Source organism: Scyliorhinus canicula, chromosome 11 (assembly GCF_902713615.1).
Source record: "Scyliorhinus canicula chromosome 11, sScyCan1.1, whole genome shotgun sequence".
NCBI lineage: Eukaryota > Metazoa > Chordata > Chondrichthyes > Carcharhiniformes > Scyliorhinidae > Scyliorhinus > Scyliorhinus canicula.
In genome coordinates, this window is record NC_052156.1 from 125,523,680 (window position 1) to 125,547,003 (window position 23,324).

The following is a 23,324-nucleotide window of genomic DNA, read 5'->3' on the forward strand; positions in this document are numbered from 1 at the left end:
GCGGCAATATGGTGATACAGGCCAGTGAGCTGCAATATGGCGAGACAGGGCAGTGAGCTGCAATATGGCGAGACAGGACAGCGAGCTGCAATATGGTGAGACAGGACAGTGAGCTGCAATATGGCGAGACAGGGCAGTGAGCTGCAATATGGCGAGACAGGCCAGCGAGCTGCAATATGGCGAGACAGGCCAGTGAGCTGCAAAATGGCGAGGCAGGGCAGTGAGCAGCAATATGGCGAGACAGGCCAGTGAGCTGCAATATGGCGAGACAGGCCAGTGAGCTGTAATATGGCGAGACAGGCCAGCGAGCTGCAATATGGCGAGACAGGCCAGTGAGCTGCAATATGGCGAGACAGGCCAGTGAGCTGCAATATGGCGAGACAGGCCAGTGAGCAGCAATATGGCGAGACAAGACAGCGAACTGCAATATGGCGAGACAGGCCAGCGAGCGAGCTGCAATATGGCGAGACAGGGCAGTGAGCTGCAATATGGTGAGACAGGCCAGTGAGCTGTAATATGGCGAGACAGGCCAGTGAGCAGCAATATGGCGAGACAGGCCAGTGAGCTGCAATATGGCGAGACAGGCCAGTGAGCTGCAATATGGCGAGACAGGGCAGTGAGCAGCAATATGGCGAGACAGGCCAGCGAGCGAGCTGCAATATGGCGAAACAGGCCAGTGAGCTGCAAAATGGCGAGACAGGACAGTGAGCTGCAATATGGCGAGACAGGCCGGTGAGCTGCAATATGGCGAGACAGGCCAGTGAGCTGCAATATGGCGAGACAGGTCAGTGAGCTGCAATATGGCGAGACAGGACAGTGAGCTGCAATATGGCGAGACAGGACAGTGAGCTGCAATATGGCGAGACAGGACAGTGAGCTGCAATATGGCGAGACAGGCCAGCGAGCGAGCTGCAATATGGCGAGACAGGTCAGTGAGCTGCAATATGGCGAGACAGGACATTGAGCTGCAAAATGGCGAGACAGGACATTGAGCTGCAATATGGCGAGACAGGGCAGCGAGCTGCAATATGGTGAGTCAGGCCAGCGGGCGAGCTGCAATATGGCGAGACAGGGCAGTGAGCTGCAATATGGTGAGACAGGCCAGCGAGCTGCAATATGGCGAGACAGGGCAGTGAGCTGCAATATGGCGAGACAGGCCAGTGAGCTGCAATATGGTGATACAGGCCAGTGAGCTGTAATATGGCGAGACAGGCCAGTGAGCTGCAATATGGCGAGACAGGCCAGTGAGCTGCAATATGGCGAGACAGGGCAGAGAGCTGCAATATGGCGAGACAGGCCAGCGAGCTGCAATATGGCGAGACAGGACAGTGAGCAGCAATATGGCGAGACAGGCCAGTGAGCTGCAATATGGCGAGACAGGCCAGTGAGCTGTAATATGGCGAGACAGGCCAGCGAGCTGCAATATGGCGAGACAGGCCAGTGAGCTGCAATATGGCGAGACAGGCCAGCGAGCTGCAATATGGCGAGACAGGGCAGTGAGCTGCAATATGGCGAGACAGGCCAGTGAGCTGCAATATGGCGAGACAGGCCAGTGAGCTGCAAAATGGCGAGGCAGGGCAGTGAGCAGCAATATGGCGAGACAGGGCAGTGAGCTGCAATATGGTGAGACAGGCCAGCGAGCTGCAATATGGCGAGACAGGGCAGTGAGCTGCAATATGGCGAGACAGGCCAGTGAGCTGCAATATGGTGATACAGGCCAGTGAGCTGTAATATGGCGAGACAGGCCAGTGAGCTGCAATATGGCGAGACAGGGCAGTGAGCTGCAATATGGCGAGACAGGACAGTGAGCTGCAATATGGCGAGACAGGCCAGCGAGCTGCAATATGGCGAGACAGGCCAGTGAGCTGCAACATGGCGAGACAGGACAGTGAGCTGCAATATGGTGAGACAGGACAGTGAGCTGCAATATGGCGAGACAGGCCAGTGAGCTGCAATATGGCGAGACAGGCCAGCGAGCTGCAATATGGCGAGACAGGACAGTGAGCTGCAATATGGCGAGACAGGCCAGTGAGCTGCAATATGGCGAGACAGGACAGTGAGCTGCAATATGGCGAGACAGGCCAGCGAGCTGCAATATGGCGAGACAGGTCAGTGAGCTGCAATATGGCGAAACAGGCCAGCGAGCTGCACTATGGCGAGACAGGGCAGTGAGCTACAATATGGTGATACAGGCCAGCGAGCTGCAATATGGCGAGACAGGCCAGCGAGCTGCAATATGGTGAGACAGGCCAGCGAGCTGCAATATGGCGAGACAGGGCAGTGAGCTGCAATATGGCAAGACAGGCCAGTGAGCTGCAATATGGTGATACAGGCCAGTGAGCTGCAATATGGTGAGACAGGGCAGTGAGCTGCAATATGGCGAGACAGGCCAGTGAGCTGCAAAATGGCGAGACAGGACAGTGAGCAGCAATATGGCGAGACAGGACAGTGAGCTGCAATATGGCGAGACAGGCCAGTGAGCTGCAATATGGTGATACAGGCCAGTGAGCTGCAATATGGTGAGACAGGGCAGTGAGCTGCAATATGGCGAGACAGGGCAGTGAGCTGCAATATGGCGAGGCAGGGCAGTGAGCAGCAATATGGCGAGACAGGGCAGTGAGCTGCAATATGGCAAGACAGGCCAGTGAGCTGCAATATGGTGAGACAGGCCAGCGAGCTGCAATATGGCGAGACAGGGCAGTGAGCTGCAATATGGCGAGACAGGCCAGTGAGCTGCAATATGGTGATACAGGCCAGTGAGCTGTAATATGGCGAGACAGGCCAGTGAGCTGCAATATGGCGAGACAGGGCAGAGAGCTGCAATATGGCGAGACAGGCCAGCGAGCTGCAATATGGCGAGACAGGACAGTGAGCTGCAATATGGTGAGACAGGCCAGCGAGCTGCAATATGGCGAGACAGGGCAGTGAGCTGCAATATGGCGAGACAGGCCAGTGAGCTGCAATATGGTGATACAGGCCAGTGAGCTGTAATATGGCGAGACAGGCCAGTGAGCTGCAATATGGCGAGACAGGCCAGTGAGCTGCAATATGGCGAGACAGGGCAGAGAGCTGCAATATGGCGAGACAGGCCAGCGAGCTGCAATATGGCGAGACAGGGCAGTGAGCTGCAATATGGCGAGACAGGCCAGCGAGCTGCAATATGGCGAGACAGGGCAGTGAGCTGCAATATGGCAAGACAGGACAGTGAGCTGCAATATGGCGAGACAGGCCAGCGAGCTGCAATATGGTGAGACAGGCCAGTGAGCTGCAATATGGCGAGGCAGGGCAGTGAGCAGCAATATGGCGAGACAGGGCAGAGAGCTGCAATATGGCGAGACAGGCCAGTGAGCTGCAATATGGTGAGACAGGCCAGCGAGCTGCAATATGGCGAGACAGGGCAGTGAGCTGCAATATGGCAAGACAGGCCAGTGAGCTGCAATATGGTGATACAGGCCAGTGAGCTGCAATATGGTGAGACAGGCCAGCGAGCTGCAATATGGCGAGACAGGGCAGTGAGCTGCAATATGGCAAGACAGGCCAGTGAGCTGCAATATGGTGATACAGGCCAGTGAGCTGCAATATGGTGAGACAGGGCAGTGAGCTGCAAAATGGCGAGACAGGACAGTGAGCAGCAATATGGCGAGACAGGCCAGTGAGCTGCAATATGGTGATACAGGCCAGTGAGCCGCAATATGGCGAGACAGGCCAGTGAGCTGCAATATGGTGAGACAGGGCAGTGAGCTGCAATATGGCGAGACAGGCCAGTAAGCTGCAATATGGTGAGACAGGGCAGTGAGCTGCAATATGGCGAGACAGGGCAGTGAGCTGCAATATGGCGAGGCAGGCCAGTGAGCTACAATATGGTGAGACAGGTCAGCGAGCTGTAATATGGCGAGACAGGCCAGTGAGCTGCAATATGGCGAGACAGGCCAGCGAGCTGCAATATGGCGAGACAGGCCAGCGAGCTGCAATATGGCGAGACAGGACAGTGAGCTGCAATATGGCGAGACAGGCCAGTGAGCTGCAATATGGTGAGACAGGCCAGCGAGCTGCAATATGGCGAGACAGGCCAGTGAGCTGCAATATGGCGAGACAGGGCAGAGAGCTGCAATATGGCGAGACAGGCCAGCGAGCTGCAATATGGCGAGACAGGGCAGTGAGCTGCAATATGGTGAGACAGGCCAGCGAGCTGCAATATGGCGAGACAGGGCAGTGAGCTGCAATATGGCGAGACAGGGCAGTGAGCTGCAATATGGTGAGACAGGCCAGCGAGCTGCAATATGGCGAGACAGGGCAGTGAGCTGCAATATGGCAAGACAGGCCAGTGAGCTGCAATATGGTGATACAGGCCAGTGAGCTGCAATATGGTGAGACAGGGCAGTGAGCTGCAATATGGCGAGACAGGCCAGTGAGCTGCAAAATGGCGAGACAGGACAGTGAGCAGCAATATGGCGAGACAGGCCAGTGAGCTGCAATATGGCGAGACAGGGCAGTGAGCTGCAATATGGCGAGACAGGCCAGTGAGCTGCAATATGACGAGACAGGCCAGTGAGCTGCAAAATGGCGAGACAAGACAGCGAGCTGCAATATGGCGAGACAGGCCAGTGAGCTGCAATATGGCGAGACAGGCCAGTGAGCTGCAATATGGCGAGACAGGCCAGTGAGCTGCAAAATGGCGAGGCAGGGCAGTGAGCAGCAATATGGCGAGACAGGGCAGAGAGCTGCAATATGGCGAGACAGGACAGTGAGCAGCAATATGGCGAGACAGGCCAGCGAGCTGCAATATGGCGAGACAGGACAGTGAGCTGCAATATGGCGAGACAGGCCAGCGAGCTGCAATATGGCGAGACAGGCCAGTGAGCTGCAATATGGCGAGACAGGCCAGTGAGCTGCAATATGGCGAGACAGGCCAGTGAGCTGCAATATGGCGAGACAGGCCAGTGAGCTGCAATATGGCGAGACAGGCCAGCGAGCGAGCTGCAATATGGCGAGACAGGCCAGAAGAAAAATACTTTTCACTGTACCTCGGTACACGTAACAGTAAACAAATCCAATCCAATCCAATCCAATCCAATCCAATCCAATCCAATCATATTTGGGCCCGAGATGAGCTTCAACCCACATATCTATGACATCACTCAGACTGGCTTTTTCCAGCTCCTCTACACAGCCCAACTCCACCCTTGATTCATGCCTTGATAACCTCTAGACATGATAATTCCAATGCACTCCTATCCAGCCTCCTATCATTCATCTTCTAGAAACTTAATTTCATCTAAGCTTCTGCTGTCTGAATCCTAACTCTGATCAAGTCCTATTCATTCATTAATCCTGCGTTCGATAACCTACATTGGCTCTCAGTTAAGCAATGCTTCGATTTCAAAATGCTCATTCTCACTTCCAAATCCCACAGCGGGCTATTCTTTCCCTACATATGTAATCTCCCCCAGCCCTAAAACCTCTCCCAAGATGTCTGCATTGCCCCGACTCTGGACTCTTGTCAGGATATGCCTTCAGTAAGAGGCCCGATTCTCTGGAATTCATTTTCAAAATCTCTCTACCATCATATAAGAGGCTTCCTAAAACTGAACTTCATAATAAAGCAGTTATGGGCCCTAATATTTCTGAGGTGGCTCTGTGTCACATTTTGTTTGATAATACTTCTGTAAAGCGCTTTGGAATATTTTTCTGTGCTAAAGGCATGACATAAAAATATTGTCATTATAATAGCAAATGAGAAGCAGGATCATAATGGGTTTGCTCTAGTTCTTCACGAGCTCAACAGCACCATTGAGGCACTTGAAAACATATTAATCGGCAAGCATCTCTGCGATAGAAAGTAATCACAAGACGATGAAACACAACAGATAACACTTGATTATGTTTGCAAAACCAGTCCTTATAATCCTGAAGTCGTCTTTCTGTCAACTTCAAATATGATCAACGTACTGTAACCAGTGCTCTACAGGTGATGCTTCAACCAAACTCAAGCCAAATTGAATGTGCAGCGGGGCCTAAACAAGTTTTGTTCTTCAGCATGATGGGTTAAAAAAGTAGTAGAACCTATCTGTCAAAATGGATTAGTGCATCCATTCTTCCTTATGACTAGAACAGCGCTGAACATGTTTTTGCAGTCAAGCGGAGAAATAACATATGGTCAATAACTTGTTAAACATCTCTTGTATCCAAAGGAAACAGGAGTTGCATTAGCTGGTATAAAACGTAAGCGGTTGTAAGAGTAAAGAGAGGGAAACACAGAATTCTGAAATTAAGAGCTGAAATTTAAGGTAGAATATTGTATTAAAGTACTCATAAAAGACGATAACTAATTTGCCATCCCGTTTTATAGTGCATCCAGTACCCTTGCAGTCAGGGTGACAAAAGTACCTTTCCTGCCTGATCTTTGATTTTGTATAGCGAAGTTGTGCAGGACAACGCAAGCTACAATAGGTTAAGATTTTGTCAAGACTCTACTGCAGCATTCTGCTTAATGTATGCAGCATCTGAATTGCTTCTTGAGAATGCTAATACAATACTATGCTCATCTAAGATGCTCAGCACAAGACCGCAAGAAACTTCAGAGTCGTGAACACAACCCAGTCCATCGCACAACCCTGCCTCCCATCCATTGACTCTATCTACACCTCCCGCTGCCTGGGAAAGTGGGCAGCATAATCAAAGACCCCTCCCATCCAGCTTACTCACTCTTCCAACTTCTTCCAAGTCTGAGAACACGCACAAACAGATTCAAAAACAGCTTCTTCCCCGCTGTTACCAGACTCCTAAACGACCCTCTTGTGGACCTATCTGATCAATACTACACTCCTGTATGCTTCACCCGATGCCGTTGTCTATGTATTTACATTGTGTACCTTGTGTTGCCCTATTATACATTTTCTTTTTTATTTTATTTTCATGTACTAAATGATCTGTTTGAGCTGCTCGCAGAAAAATACTTCTCACTGTACCTCGGTACACGCGACAATAAACAAATTCAATCCAATCCAAGTGCACACCTCTCCTTATTACTTTTGGCAATAATGTTGTGATAAAGGTGCACCTTCTTAATCCTTCACATAATGTTGGCACCCAGGACTGCTGCTGTAGAATGAAGGAATTGTTGGAACGGCCAGAATAACAGGCATCATCAGTCGCTTCAGTGACAAAGCAGTCTAAATTCATGTTGTTACCCTTTCTGTTCATGAATGGATTAACATGGGGGTGGCATCTGGTCACCAGTGGCTGCACTCTGGGCAATTCAAACATTCTTTCCTGCAACTGACTGTTTTCCAAAAGGAAACTGACAAATGAATTTATCCGGAGAAGCAATCCATTCCCATGAGGCCACTCAACAATAAAGGTCAGGAGATGTGATGCCCTGACGTCACCTGGAATTAACTTACCATGTAAAATGAGTCTGCATATGTTGGCTAGCCACCATAAGGATTTGTCTTAATAAAGTCTCGACTCCTTTGCCTGGCATATATCTCTGACTCTCCTCCACCAAAGGCTGCAAATAGAGAGATCTGTTCAAAGCTCTCCTCAAATCAGAACGGGCATACGGTCAGATAAGCACCATCAGATACAATGAGTCTTCAAGAAAGTTAAGGGAGGATTTCCACAATTTTCCTTATTCAAACAAGTGTCAAACAGGAGAGAAACAGCAGGTTGCAAACAGAAACATCCAAATCAACACTGCACATTTAACAGCAAGTTCTCACTGAAGGTAATGGGTCCACCATCAACTTAATGTTTGGAGCACCTCACAGAGGCAGGATCACAAATGAACATCAAGCTACAGGAGGAGATATCATTAGGCATGACCAAAAGCTTTGTCAAAGCAATGGATCTCTAGCAGATGCTAGTGGTGGGCCCAGGCAGCTCAAGGTATAGCCGCTAGATGCAAGGAAAAGGCAACTGCAGATACATACAGTAATATTCACACTGGACATTTACACTTAACATATGCCAACTGTGCTGTTAAAAGGCCCCCTTTCTTCCCTTGACTCCACAGCACCGTGATGGAGTTTTTCGAGGGATGCTGCACTCCACGATTCTGGAGAATCCGGGTCAGAAGACCTGGCAAAATATGTGGAGCAGCAATGAGGCGGGGGAAAGTTTGAGCAGAGCAGCAATCCGCTGAGGATTGCTGCTCCATGGAAGATCCGGACCAACTATTCCAATGGCCAACCTCCCTTCCTGCATAAATGGTCCAGGTTATGGAGGAGCATTGCTGACTAAAACCCTAGTTTGAAAACAAATGCTGTAAAGTAAATTATATTATAACAGAATTTGCTGCCTGTGATTGTATTTCAGTTCAGATTCATTTCTTAATAAAAATTGTTTTCATTCCTAAATCATGTATTCAGCAAGTGTGATTTTTACCATAATTCAGAGCTCCAGAGTGTAGTGATAGTTCATCCTTTCCAATACATGCTTCAACGGTAAAAGGATTTATTGGTTTATTGTTCGCCTTATGGCCCTCTGTGTCAGTTACTTTATATGTAAGATAATGCTAGGTTGTTAAGGAGCAGAGTTATCTATATAAGTGGAGCTAGACGTGAGTAAAATATGCTTCTAAGTGGTCTGAAATGTTACAACCACCTGTGGTAGCGCAGGATTTCCATCGTATTGTACCAGAATGTCAGCTTAGATTGTGTATCACAGAATCCCTAAAGTGCAGAAGGAGGCCATTCAGCCCATCGAGTGTGCACCAACCCTCTGAAAGAGCACCCTATCTAGGCCCACTCCACTGCCCTATCCCCATAAACCTGTAATCCCATCTAACCGATTTAACTTAGCATGGCCAATCTACCTAACCTGAACACCTTTGGACTGTGAGAGGAAAGCAGAGCACCCGAAGGAAACCCACGCAGGCATGGGGAGAATGTGCCAACGCCACAGAGATGGAATTAAACCCGGATCCCTGCTGCTGTGAGGCAGCAGTACTAATCACTGTGCCACCGTGCCATCCCTCGGGTCCAGCTATGGGGCTCAAACCCACAATCTTCTGCCAACTAACCCAATTCAGAATAATTTTATTACTGTCCTAATTTATTCTCTCTCACTCTGGTTCTTCATTCTCGTCTTGTGTCTGTGCATGTGTGGGTTGTCCAAGATTATTTCCACCTTATATGTGGCAGTAAGTTTTGGTACTCATGCAGGTTTCTTCAATAGCAATGATATCGCAAACCCTGTCAACAGTAAGTGGCTTCATAGAACCTGATGTCTGCTTTCTTCCACTGTCTGGATAACTCATTGAACACTCTCACCATATTTTCTTCAACCAAAGGTGAAAAGACCTCCAACAATGAGTAATAACTGGCCGTCCCTGTTTATTTTGCGGCATGCGGCATCGTTTTAGCTCAAAGGAAAAGTGCACCAAACTCTACACTAGACTTTTCTTCTATCCAACAGTCCATGACTGCTCTCTTACTTATCTTCACACCTCAGAGGTTTTATTGCCTCAACTTCTTATTCTGCATTTCAATAATCCAGTGAAGCACCATGGCCAAGTTTCACTTTGGTAAACTTTGAATTCCTCAACAGATGAAATGGAGGTCACTAGCTAAAAGCAAAATCAGGTTTTGAAAATTAACCTCCAGGTTTTTTCGAGAATCACTCGTAACCAAATTCCAGTCAGTGACTAGAAAAGTATTACCATCATAAAACAAAACGCAGGCAATAAGGTACTTCATGGGAGGTATCAGCATGCCCTTCTCTTGTTTCGTTTCTATTGCTGTTTTAGACCACAATGGATTAGGCCATCGCTTAAAGTGAAGCTGCACAGGAAGATTACTGCAATGACAATACTTGCAAAGTAAACATCAGGACACACAGAAGGATCCAGGCCGATTGATGCACTGCCGGAGGAATTAGTGCTAGAGGTGGGCAAGAGCGTCTTCATGGGATGGGCAGGAGACTCTCAAAGTCCTGACTGAGCAGGAAGTGAGAGCTGGTGGCTAAGTAGGCCAACTCCCAAATTCTGGACTGGAGGACATAGCAGCAAGTGCAATAAGAGGTCAGACAATGTCACGCAAGTTATCATGGGCAGTGAACTTATCTTCAAATGACATTCCCACCCACCACAACACCACCTTCTCAGGCTGCTCAACGCACCATGACCCACCCCTCACCCAGTGGTATTCCCTGGCACTCAGAATACATGCCTAACATCCAGGGGCTTCCTTCCCCCCCCCCCCCCCCCCCCCCCCCCCACTCAATGCTGTCAGCCACACGCCTGCTTCGCTTTGCTGTCCCCATACCTGGGCAACTTGTGTGTGCACATACCACCCACTCCTCTGCCAGTCCTGTGAGGGTGCAGCAACATCCCCTGGCAAATGCACAAACACATCAGAACAGTACTGTAAGACATTTTCCAACAGGAAACATTCTAAAAATTTAACTTACTTGCCTACAGTCAGGGTACCTGACCCTTTAAATAACGTTACGGTAGTGTTTTTGTTTAACTTTTTTTTTTAAAAGAGTGGATAGCCCAGGCGTTGCCAGGACCTGTGTTGTGCAAATCTGCAATTCAGGCATCACATCTGCCAGTTGGGCTGTGTGGTGTTAGAAAAGTACCAATTCAATGTGTTTCGCCACACACAGGGCGCCAAGTGACCGGATCGTAACTCCCTTGTGTTCAAACATTACAATTTAGACCTGTGGTGATATGCATCACTAAGTACACAAGGGGTTAATGTAAATACATGTAGACTAGCTAGACACTAGAGGGAGCACCTCTTTACAGTGGAGACTCTCAGTGAGTACACAGGGTTGATTTGAAACACATCACACCCACCACGTGGATTGTAGCAGACTGGTTCGTCAGTCTGAGTAGCTGTAGCAGGATTAACAGGAGAGTCGAATCCAAGTAGGAGAATTGTTAACAGTTTAATAAATGTGTTAAAGCTCTCTCCAAGTCTGAACCTTCCTTTGCCAGAGTGCACATCAAGGAAGCAGCTTATGCCACGTCAAGAGCATAACAGACCATAAGACCATAAGATGTTTAGAGTGTTTAAAGTGCTTGTACTACATTTCAGCCTTCATTTTGTTTTTACACAGCTGAGCAGCAGAAGCATGGGCTTTCATTTCTTCACCTTTTTCTCAAGCAACCAAAAGATGTTGTATGATGTCCCTTCAAAATGACCAGGCCAATTGCTTGTTTTTCACTAAACAGGATATAATACTGCATGATCAGCCAATCTCTTAAAATTTAGAAATAGATCTGCACTCTCTTTCTTGGTCTGTGGCAAACCATTGAAGATGAGCTTCCTTAAAAACTGATGGTTTTAATCGCTGGTAGAATGTGAAACAATATCCTGCAGTTACAGTTTTGCACAAGATCAGTCTCCTGTCATGTTAACCGTTCCCAACCACTGTAACTCATCCTTGGCACTCCAAAGCTTTGCTGAAGGTATCCGCAGGACCGGTGCTGACAGCTGCTGCTACACTATGATCTTAAGCCAGTATCATCTTGATGGACTGCTGTTTCACCTTCTGCTTTCCAGTGTGAATTGTGCTCGAGCTTCGTGAGCTTTCATGAGTCATTTGGCGAGCTCTGCAGTCATCCTGGAATTTTACAGCAAAATAGATCACCTTTCATCCACTGATAGCATCGTCATGGGAATTTTACAGCACCAAAAGAGGCCCTTCAGCCCATCATGTCTGTGCTGGCCTTAAAGTACCTATCTTTATTCTAATCCCATTTTTCAGCACCTGGTCCATAGATTTTAATGCTCTGGTGTTTAAAGTGCTCATCTAAATGCTTCCTAAATTCTGTGAGGGTTCCTGCCTCTATCACCTTTTCAGGCAGTGAGTTCCAGTGCTGCTGTTTTGAGGCAGCTATCCACTTAGTCTCACTCAACTGGCAGCACGGTAGCATTGTGGATAGCACCATGGTTTCACAGCTCCAGGGTCCCAGGTTCAATTCCGGCTTGGGTCACTGTCTGTGCGGAGTCTGCACATCCTCCCCGTGTGTGCGTGGCTTTCCTCCGGGTGCTCCGGTTTCCTCCCACAGTCCAAAGAAGTGCAGGTTAAGTGGATTGGCCATGGTAAATTGCTCTTAGTGTCCAAAATTGCCCTTAGTGTTGGGTGGGGTTACTGGGTTATGGGGATAGGGTGGGGGTGTTGACCTTGGGTAGGGTGCTCTTTCCAAGAGCCGGTGCAGACTCGATGGGCCGAATGGCCTCCTTCTGCACTGTAAATTCTATGATAACTGCCCTTTTTTCCCTTTCATTTTCAGTTCAGCAACAAAATCCATTTTCAACTCTGTTTCGATCCTCTTTCAGACAGAACATTTCAAGCTCAAGCAACCCTCTACACAGAACATGTGTCTCCTTCCTTCCTTCCTTCATTTCATTGACTGTAGCTTCAAATTTGTTACCCTCTAGTGAGTAACTCGCTACTCAATAGAAATCGTTCTATTGCATTTACTTTATCAAAACCTTTCATACTTTTCAGCATCTCTATTCAATCCCCTTTTCTTTGTTCTCTCATGACAACTAATGTCACCTCATGGCCTTCCTAAACCCAATTTGGATAACATATTCTAAAATGCAGCCTAAGCAATGGTTTGTGCAAGTTACCAGTACTTTTTGCTGTTTTATTCTCTGTTTATAAATCCCCATGTTCCTACTCTTTTCTTTTTAAAAACAACTCAACAATATGTCTTGTAGTGTTTTATATTATTGTGAATATCAGGCTTCAAACAATGTTTTAAACTGTTTCTTTTAATTCAAGGTAAAATGCAACAGGAGAGAGGAGGGAAGAGGGGGGGGGAAGAGGGGGGGAGAGGGGGAGGGGAAGAGGGGAGGGGGAGAGAGGGGAGGGGGAGAGAGGGGGAGGGGGAGAGGGGGGGAGGGGGAGAGAGGGGGGAGGGGGAGAGAGAGCAGGAGGGGGAGAGAGAGTGGGAGGAGGGAAGAGAGAGGGGAAGGAAAGAGAGAGGAGGGAAGAGAGAGGAGGGAAGAGGGGGGGAAGAGGGGGAGGGGAAGAGAGGGGAGGGGAAGAGAGGGGAGGGGGAGAGAGGGGGGAGGGGGAGAGAGAGCAGGAGGGGGAGAGAGAGTGGGGGAAAGAGAGTGGGGGAAAGAGAGCAAGAGCGGGAAAGACAGCAAGAGCGGGGGGGGGGAAGAGAGCGGGGGGAAGAGAGTGGGGGGAAGAGAGCAGGGGGAAGAGGGGGGAAGAGTGCGGGGGGGGAAGAGAGCGGGTAGGAAATCAGTAGGGGGAAGAGAACGGGAGGAAGAGAGCGGGGGAGAGAGGGGGGGGAATGGAGCAAGAGGGAGAGAGCGGGGGAAGAAAAAATCGGGGGGGAGAACGGGGGGAAGAGAGCGGGGAGAAGAGAGGGGGAGAAAGAGGGGGGAAGGGAGCAGGGGACGAAGAGCACGGAGTGGAATAGAGAAGATGGAAGAGAAAAAAATCAATATGGGAATACGCAGAGTGGACATGTGGATAAAAAAGGGATGTCCCTATCGTTCGTCGGCAAAAAGCACCAAGGGTTTACTCCTCTTATCTGAGTTATAATGGAAGACAAAGCCCTGACCATCCTGGATGAAACGGTTTAATCTGGGGTCCAAAGCACAGTTCAGGTCACCACTTAAACTAAGCTGATGTGAGCTGAGGTTGGGAAGCAAAGCTAACAGGGAGTTAATAAAATTTGTATCATCCGAGTTGGAAGCATAAATGTTGCCCATGACTACCGGGGTGCTTAACAGGGAGCCACAAACAAGAACATATATCGACCACTGGGGTCAGCTATAATCAGAGAGGAGGAAAACTAAACTCTTAATACTTAGAATTGCTATAACGCTGGCACTGCCATCGAAATCCAAATGATAAACCTGCCCAACCCACCCCTTGCACAACCTGATCTGATTCCTGATATGCAAGTGGATTTCCCACAAGAAAGCATCATCGGAGTTTAAGCTCTTCAGATGGGTAAATGCCCTCGACCATTTTGCTGGGCCATTTAAACCTCCATTCCACGTGGCCAAATGGATTGGAGGTCGCCCACCACCCCTTGCTCCGGAGTCAACCATTCCCACCAAGAGAAATCAACAAAGGGACACTGAAAAGATGAAGCAAAAAGATCCACCCAAGATAGCCACGAATCCAAGTCAGAATACTAGACAAAGAAAAAGCAGCAGACACTGACAACAGGCCGACACCAATCCCCACCACACCCTCCCCATTGGAAAAATATCATCATTGAATGTAACCACACCCAAAACAAATAAAACTGCGGCAAACAAAGACTTATGCCAATACTAAAACCTACATATAACAGAACCACACCAAACAAAATTTCTAAGCTCATTTTCTAAAAACTATTATAATGAGCTGCAGCAAAAACACTCCCGTCGACTAACTCTGTGGTTAGCAGGGAGACCCCCAACTGGAGAAGAATAAATATTTTAAAATATTCCATTTGACTTGCAATGCCCCACTAGCGACTGCATGTCATGCAAAACAACATTGAAAAGAGAAAAGGAATAATATATTAATGGAAAAGACTCCAAGTATTAAAGAACCTCAAATCTAATCAAAGGCATTAAGAACACAATCCAACCCAAAAACAAAAGAATAGAAATACAAACAATACAAAACGCCTGTCAACAGAGCCACCAACCAAATTACACAAAGAACAACTTGTGCCTTTTAACAAGAGTCTGCATCTCCCGGCATGCCAAAAAAAGTATTTTTCTTCAAATGTGACTCTAAGGCGAGCTGGATAGACCATCCCGAACTTGACTCCCCTCTTGTACACGGCGGCCTTCACTCAATTAAACTCAGCACTTTTCTTTGCTAACTCTGTACTCATGCCCTGATACAGTCTAATGGAGTGACCTTCCCACTTGAGATCATGGTGCCCCCTTGCCCATCAAAGAAACCTCACCTTTTCTTTGAAACTGTGGAATCTTACAATCACTGCACGCGGTAGATCTTCAGAAAAAGTCTTTGGTTGAGGTAAACAATGGACCCAGTCTAATTCAGGCGGGGATGCAAATCCACCCTCACCCATCATTTTGAGGAGCATGTCCGAGAAATATTTCATGCAGGTATGGCCCTCTATCCCCTCCGGTCACCCCACAATCTAGATGTTCTACCACCTGGACCTGTTTTCCAGGTCATTCAGCTTGCTTCTTAATGATTTATTGGTTTCAACCACAGAAGTCAGATCAGACTCTAGAGTGGCATTCCAATCAATATGACCAAATAATGCTGCCTCCATGCTCTTAATCGTGACTCCATGGACTTCGACGGTCTAACTAGTATTTTTCCAGAGCCACATAAACGGGGTAATGGCCTCTTCAGTTGGCCTTTTAAGAACCTCCAATTCGTTTCGTCAGTGTTTCGTGAACTCCTTTGTCAAAATACTAGTGGGAGCTGCGTCTGTTATTGGAGTGGATGGAGAGAAAGAAGCTGACTAAGCCATCTTACCTCCCGCTGTGCCTTGAGTGGCTTCCAACTCCGTCAAAGGGATTTTGCTCAAAACCTTCTTGCCTTTGTCTACTCTGGGCATCTCAGCAGAGAGTGAACTCTACCCCATTAACTTTCATGATTTTCCGAGGAGCAAACAACCCATGGCGCCAAAACAAAGGGCAGAAAAGATTAGTTCACCTGTGGGAGCAACCTCATGCACGTCTTCCCCTTACAGCGCACCATCGGAAGTCCCTTTGGGCTGGTTTCTGTACAGACTGCAGCTCAGTATTTCACAATGTATAAATATATCATGGGGGTTATCAGTCCCATTTGAAAACCAAGAAGGAATATCGGTTCTGCAGTTCAGGTATTAGCTGATGTTAATTTTAGTTTGTTTGCTACATTTGTTGATGCACCACTGTCAATGTACTCTGTTGATTATTCTTTTGTCTACTATGTACGTACTGTGCATGTTCCCTTGGCCGCAGAAAAATACTTTTCACTGTACTTCAGTATATGTGACAATAAATATCAATAAACCATTAACGTCTTAAAACCTGAAATCTTGTGCGATCCTTTGAAACAGACAGTCACCGGGAACCCAAATCTTGTTATTTGTTCTCAGTCTTGATGGACATTGTAACAATATTCTGTGTATTTTAATCCCCAAGTTTGTTTCCTTTTTATTGAGCATATTTTCCGTTCTTATTCTTCTCTTAAACTGTATCATCTTGAATTTCTCCACTTGAAATTTCATCTCTCTTAATAATCTGTTCATCCATCTCTGCTCCCTAAGCCCCTTACAATCTTTTTTCATTCCTATTGTCTGCAAATTTTGATAGTGCGCACCTCCCAAACCCAAGTCAATATAATGTCTATTAACATCAGCAAGGGTTCAAACTCTGATCCCTGAGTGAGAGGGAGGGAGGGTGGTGAGAGAGACGCAACAACTGTTTCCATTTCTCCAAACACAATACAGTACAAAAATGTATCCTTTAATCATTACTCTAGATTGCATCCTTTAACCAATACATACATTTCCTGTACATAGTGTCACATTAATTTTAATGCCATGCACCTAAAGCACAATAAGCTTCCGGCGCAACACACCTAACATATTTTCAAATCCATTGTATTTCCTTTTCTCAGCACACCATCACTATTTTCTTGAAGAGCTGTATTTGTCAGACCTTTTCACAACAGTTGTACTAAATAGACATAAGTATTTAATTCTGTAACATAGTCTCTCGAAGTCTGCACACAAGACGTTGTGCTCCCTGGTCTGTAGTCACTTGCTTTATAATTTCCCCCTTTTTGAACAGGGATGTTACAGCAGTAACCCTACAGGCCTCAAAGGCTAAAAATACATATCCAAGGATGTTGAAAGACGGGACACACTCTAATTTCCCAAGGGTAACATTGCTCATCAATTGATTTGTCGAGCTCTTTTGGACTCTTGTTGTCTGCACTGTGAATTTCCATAAATCATTTGAAAAGTCTGCAAAAACACTATTGTACATTTTGGGTCTGCACGAGATATTCTAGTGTTCAGCAACCCTCATGAACTGGGTTCTTTAATCCTGCCTGCCCCCAAAAGAGCATTTTCCTGCTATTTTCAGGATGGTAGGCTAAAATGTTTTTGTAAATAAGGCCCACTTCAAACCGAGAAACTGATAATACATGATTGACCAGAATACAGTGAATTTCAAATGAATAATCTGATTCTTATTCACTTCATAATCTGGAAAAATAAATAAATAATGCAGATTTAGCTGGTAACAGGCATATCTTTAATTTCACAGGTCTGTATTCACTGAACTGACTGATTCTATCCTCAGGGGGAGATCTCATATAAAGCCATTCCAATATCATAAATGTCAAAATCACTGGTCAGTAGGATCAAATACAATTGTCTTAAACTGTTTTAGCATGCTAATACAATTTTACCAGCTACTTGATCTAGCCTAACTGCTGACTTGAATACATTTTCTGAGATAGCTTCTTGTGTCGATTTAAACCTTGTGTATTGAATTTAACTTGACCAAGTCAATTTGTGAAATCTAAAAACCCGGCACACTCGCTGTACAATATAATGTGGCATTTTTGGACCTGCTAAAAAATCAGGAACAACGGAATGAGAAATACAAAAGAAAAACTGCTCCACAGGCAGTACATGGTTAATGTCATTTGTGCATATTTATGCCACAATGCATATTGTCAGGAATGAAGAACAATGAAACATCCATCATGCATTTAAAATTATTCGTGCAAATGAAACTGGGAAAAGTGCCAGAGTTTTTTTTGCCCACATCAGTTGCAAGCTGTTAGATCTTCCAATGTCACCAGCTACAAGTGTTAAAACCCTTAGTTATTGGGGACAGGTAATTTGCCAATCTCATCTGAGGACACAATTAGCTATCCTGCAATAATATACAAGATAAATATGCCCAAAGTTAATGTAATGTAGTTTTTGAGCACTCAAAGTAAATTTGGTACTGAAAAACATACTCGTTGTGCCTCCATGGGATTTCAAGTCAAAACAATGTTAATGTGACCTTGTGATGTTGAGATATTGGCTTCTCGCACAGCTTGAATGTGAGGCCTTTTTGAGCTCATCTGAGAAGCCTAGCATTACATATTCTACCTGGGAGTGGATCACGTTGTCTGTCTACTTCACAAAAAAAATGTATCATCGGGAGAGAGAACATTCTCTTCGGAAATCTCCACTTTGTGGTCTTCCATATGTCACAAAGTTGGATAACACTGTCAGAAGCTGGAAAAATATCAACAAGATGCATTTCCCACTGTCTTGAGCAAACAAACTGGCTGCAAGGTCCTTCCTCCAATGTATGTGACAATTCTTCATTCAGTACAACCACATAGTTTTGTGAATACCACCCACATATTTCTGTAAAGTGCTACTCGCGAAAGATTTGCAGTTCAAAACATTTTGTCCAAAATGCATTTTGTAAATGTCATTACATTTGTAAAATATATTTTTCCGGGTGATGCAGCCATTGTGTATTAGAATATGCTTGGATAACATAATAAGCAGCTGCTTTGAAACTTCTTGTTGCGTACATTACAATCAATTCCATAATATTTGAAGTTACTTTTATCTTATCCCATACACACACACACAGAAAAGCTTGTATCTGCAAGTATCTACTGTGGTGTTGGCTTTAAGAATGGAATATATCTAACAGCAAGGTAGACTAACAACTGATCAAAAATAAACTAACATGTAATCTTGGACATGATCTTTCGGGCCTCTGAGACACAGGCGTAAATCTCATTATGGCCCCTAACTCTTGTCAGAAGTCCATAATGGATTTGACCCGCTGAGATCTCAGAATGCTGGCTGGCATGATTCACTACTGGTTTTCGATTCCAGATAAACCTGTTGAGCGTTAACCTGGTGTTGTAAGACTTCTTACTGTGCCCACCCCAGTCCAACGCCGGCATCTCCACATGAAAAATATTGAAATATGTGCTTCCACCACCTTTTCAGGAAGAGAGTTCCAATGATTCACAACCCTCCGAAAGAGTTGCCATTTTAAATGCCCAACGCCTTATTTTTAAACAGTGACCCCAATTCTGGATTCCCGCACAAGAGGAAACATCCTCTCCACATCCACCCTGTCAAGACCCCGCAGGATCTTGTATATTTCAATCAAGGCACCTCCTCATTCTTCTAAACTCCAACAGATACAAGCTCAGCACGTCCACCCTTTCCTCATAAGACAACCCGCCCATTCCATGCAGCTGCCCATCTGCACGGACATTGATAAAATAAATGGATAGGACTATCTGCAGTAAAACAATCACATTCTCAGGTACTCTGGTAACAGACTGCTTGAACTTTGCTCTTGCAATTTATGAAATGAGATGTTCTCACAATCGATATCTAGGTATGATTACATGCTTGATCAACTCGAAAAAATAGAGGTTTTTATCTTTTTGTTTCATAACACACTTTTCAATTTCAACACGCGCCTACATGGAAATTGTACACGTCAAAAACAGAATTTTTCAGAATGTTCAAGTACTTCACCCTTAAAAGATAGAAACAGCATTATTTTGTCCACCAGCTTTTATCCTGAAAACTAATTTTTCAGGGTATTACAATTGTTAGAAAATACTATTTGCTCAACTGCTCATTAAAGATCGCCAAACTGTGATAATTGACGTATTCTCATGTATTTACACTTTCCTCTCTCTTTAAACAGTGCAGTGTTAAATAATTGAGATATCCTATGTTAGCTCATGTAATAATTCTATAATATTCTAAACAAGACCAAAAATGTAATTAACTTTGACACGAAAGCAGCACCAATTTTAATCAAAGCACCAACTTAACCTTAATGTCAATGTCAGTTGCAATAACTTTCTTCTGTTTTTTTTTTTGCGATTCATTCAAAATCATATTGGAGTTTTTAGAACTTAATCTGGAGCGACTGATCAAGTTTGCAAGGGTTAGATTCAAAATGGCAAAGAACAATAATAGATTAGTAAAATATCGCGGGGCTTTGTCAGTAAATAATGAAACTATTCACTTTGGAGAAAATTAAGTTTGAGCTGATAAAATGGGTCAGGGGTTTTACTCCCAGATGGCACTCGTTAATGTCCACATTTGAAGGTTTCCTACCTTGTGGGTGACAGTTTGGAGTGCAGAAACCGCTTCCTGGAAGGCAGAAGATGAAATTAATAAATGTAAGGCTTTAAACAACAGGTATCTTTGAAGAAAATCAGTTTTTATACTTTTAATGAGCTCGTCGAGTGGAAACTTCACGTGTATGAATAAACTGCAAGATGTCATATTTGCTATTTGCCTGATGGCACTTGGAAGACTAGCTTCACCCGTGTAATCCTGACCATGCTGTGAGTCCAATCATGGTAAACTACAGTGAGTCCAGAATTCCATTGGCCCCACACAAAGTCCACAAACCCTATCACTCCTCAGTTCCAATAGATTCCTCAGCATCACCAAATTGGCCTTAAAGTCCTTCTCAACTTCAAATTGCCCAATAACTAGAGCCACTCTATTTAAGCCAATTCCCACCTCCGATATTACTCCTGCCTGCACCTCCATCTCACTCCAGATTAATGCTTGTTCTCCACACCACAATTGGCAGACACTCAATCAGCGATTGTGTCACTCTCTTCCCTTCCCGAAAACAATTTAGTTGGTTCACCCCACAGTTTTCTGCACACTTAGTGTTTCACTACAAGAGATTCAGATTAGAATCCACTCTACACTTGAACAGAAAATGACAAATCGACTATATAGAACATTAATTAGGATTCCATGTCTAGTTATGCACACAAAACTGGAAAAAAAAACCCATTCTATTCAATAACAACATTGATCGTTATAGAGAGAGTGAACAATCATGAATCGGTGTGAAAGGTAGCTACAGAATCAGGCCCACTTATTCATTTGAAAGGCAGTGAGTTACCTTTATCATGAATGTGAGACTTCACAAGGTGGCTCTGTTTTAAATCTCCTTTAAATCAAGGTGAAAACAGAATGTCTTTAAATAGTGGGTGGCAGTGATCATAACAGATCTGACTGGAGACAGGTCTATGTCATCAGTAACTGAAACCGGCTGAAAATAAAATGACTGGTTTCACACCTGGAATAGGCACAGAAACATGGATAGAGGGACAGAAACAGCTGCTGTTGTGAAGAGCAGAAGTAAAGACTGTTTTTGTATTACCAACCAAGCAGGATGCTGGTGAGAACTGGTTCACTGGTCAAAGAGCATAGTGATTTAACAAATACAGTCTAATCGTAATGGGCTTTCCTGCAGGAGTTTGGTTTGGAAATATTCAAAAGACTGAGTGGAAAGATAGTGGAAGACTTGACCTGGTATGGCAGGGCGAAGGGAGTCAGCTAAAAAGCTAGCAGGAGCTTAGAACTTTATCATTAAGGCTACATATCTGCCGGAAGTGTGGTGGTTAGTAAAAATATGTTGCGAATCATATTTCAATTGAGTTAATTAGTTAATGCAAAAATTCCTTTTCTTTAAGTTGGGGTATTAGTCGTTTGTTAAGTAATGCTTCGTTTTTGTTGATTTTAGTTTATTTGTTACAGTAAAAGTCTTAAAACATGGAATCATGTTCTACAATTCTTTCTGTGGGTCACTTGGATGTTCACCTTTATTTTTAAAAGTTATTACTTTCTACCGGGATTGTTCCACTGTACCACCTTGAACAGCAACAGGAAACACTCTGCTATCCTTGAAATGCAAAATGCTATGTAATATCATCGGTTTTGTGATGGAACTCACTGATCGAAAAGTTCACCAAACTTTTGAAACTCACCCAAGCCATCTGCTGCAGTGGAAATTTTCCATAAGAGCCAATGTGGCATATTTGAGCAGAATTCTCAGCGGTAGGTTATTATATGCATTTCAAGTGAAACATCTGTGAATTCTCCAGCTCCCTTAAGACAGCTGCAACACATTACATCTGCAGACATACCGTACTATTTTATTCAGCGGTGAAAACAGTAAAAAGAACAAAAGAGTTGAGCCAGGTTGAAGTCAGCAGTGGAAAATATGGGATAAACCACAATTGGTAAAAGCCAGCATCAGAACGGAAAATGCGAAAAACAAATATTCAAATGAGATTGGGAGATGTTGTCTTTACAGATGTTGCTTAACATGCTGCATCACTCCAGCATTTCCTCCTGGGGTTGGGGGGAGAGGCAGGGGGGTTACTGTAATTTTCCATCCTGCAAAAATTGTAAAACAGGCGATATGATGCTCCTCACCTTTCTCAATTTTCTTTTCAGAAGTCTTGCACTAAAACCAAACCTTTGGGGTCTTTTCTCTGAGGTAAATATCACTCACTATTGTGTGAAATTTTCAAAGCTTCATGAGGCAATTTTTTGCAGATTGCAAAGTAATGGAATTGCAGAATAATTTATACTAAAAAAAAACAAAGTTCTATTTTATCCGAATTTAATTCCATCATTTGCTAAAACGTCAACAATGTTGACCTCCACTGGCTAAGGTAACTCAGTTAAGCTGGAATCAGATGCCAGCTCGGCACATATACTAAATGTGCTAAATTGCTCTATTCAAGCCATTTGATAACTGGTGGTATGAACTGGGAAATTCCACTGCACGTCGTCGCTCACTGATAATAATACAAAACAAAGGCTGTACAAAAATTAACTAGCCGTATTTCTTTGCCGCAATTAAACACAAAGCAAGAGTTTGTAATTATTCCACTAGAACATATGACTTATGCCGTAGGCATTAAATAGTAAACATTAGTTGCCATTATTATGATCCCAGATCAGACCCCAACAGTGGGTAGGATACTGGACTGAACCCCCAATAATTTAGCTTATTTTGTAAGACTGTGCAGAAATAATGATTTGCTCCAGGAGCGATTGCATGAAAAAATAGGGCTTTGGTATTTTCATACAAAACTTTATTAAGAATACAATATTAGACTCTTTAACTTCACACTCAAAAAGAAAAGCTTGCAATTATCCCTCAACATTACTACTCAATTTTCCATTAAATAACAAGAAATGAAATAAACAGCTCTCAATCCAACTTAAAAATCAGCAGGGCATAGAGTAATACTTGCGATACAGAACAGATTTGGGTCCCAATTAGAACCCCTGCAGACTTTGGCTGAATATCTTCAAGTAGCTGCTTCAACTGGGTTGTTTCAGCCTCTTCCTTGTCTTCAGACAAGGCTGTTCCGCTTTGAAATATTATTACTCTTTTTAAACTAACCTATTAAGAAAACTGCCTTGTGGTCTTAAAAAAAAACACAAGGGTTGCCAGCTTCAACTCTCCTCTCCAAAAGCTTTTTTTTCCCCAAAAGGTCTCTTTCCCTTACCTTCACCCAGCACTGACATCATCTCCCCAAGCTGAAAAACA

General features: G+C 44.8%; 1 protein-coding gene across 13 annotated transcripts in view; it reads right to left on the reverse strand.

Annotated features, from left to right (window-relative positions):
* Positions 1-23,324, reverse strand: part of anks1b (ankyrin repeat and sterile alpha motif domain containing 1B) — a 1,080,298-nt gene that overhangs the window by 917,286 nt on the left and 139,688 nt on the right. For 9 of the 13 annotated variants that reach the window (XR_005462295.1, XM_038811308.1, XM_038811309.1 and 6 more), the window contains exon 2: positions 20,066-20,101. The exons of the other annotated variants lie outside the window; for them this stretch is intronic. Coding sequence is in view for 8 of the 9 variants with exons in the window: in XM_038811308.1 (XP_038667236.1) it covers positions 20,066-20,101 (36 nt within the window). In the remaining variant the exon portion in view is untranslated. The remainder of the gene's footprint in view (positions 1-20,065; positions 20,102-23,324) is intronic. 13 annotated transcript variants of the gene reach the window in all.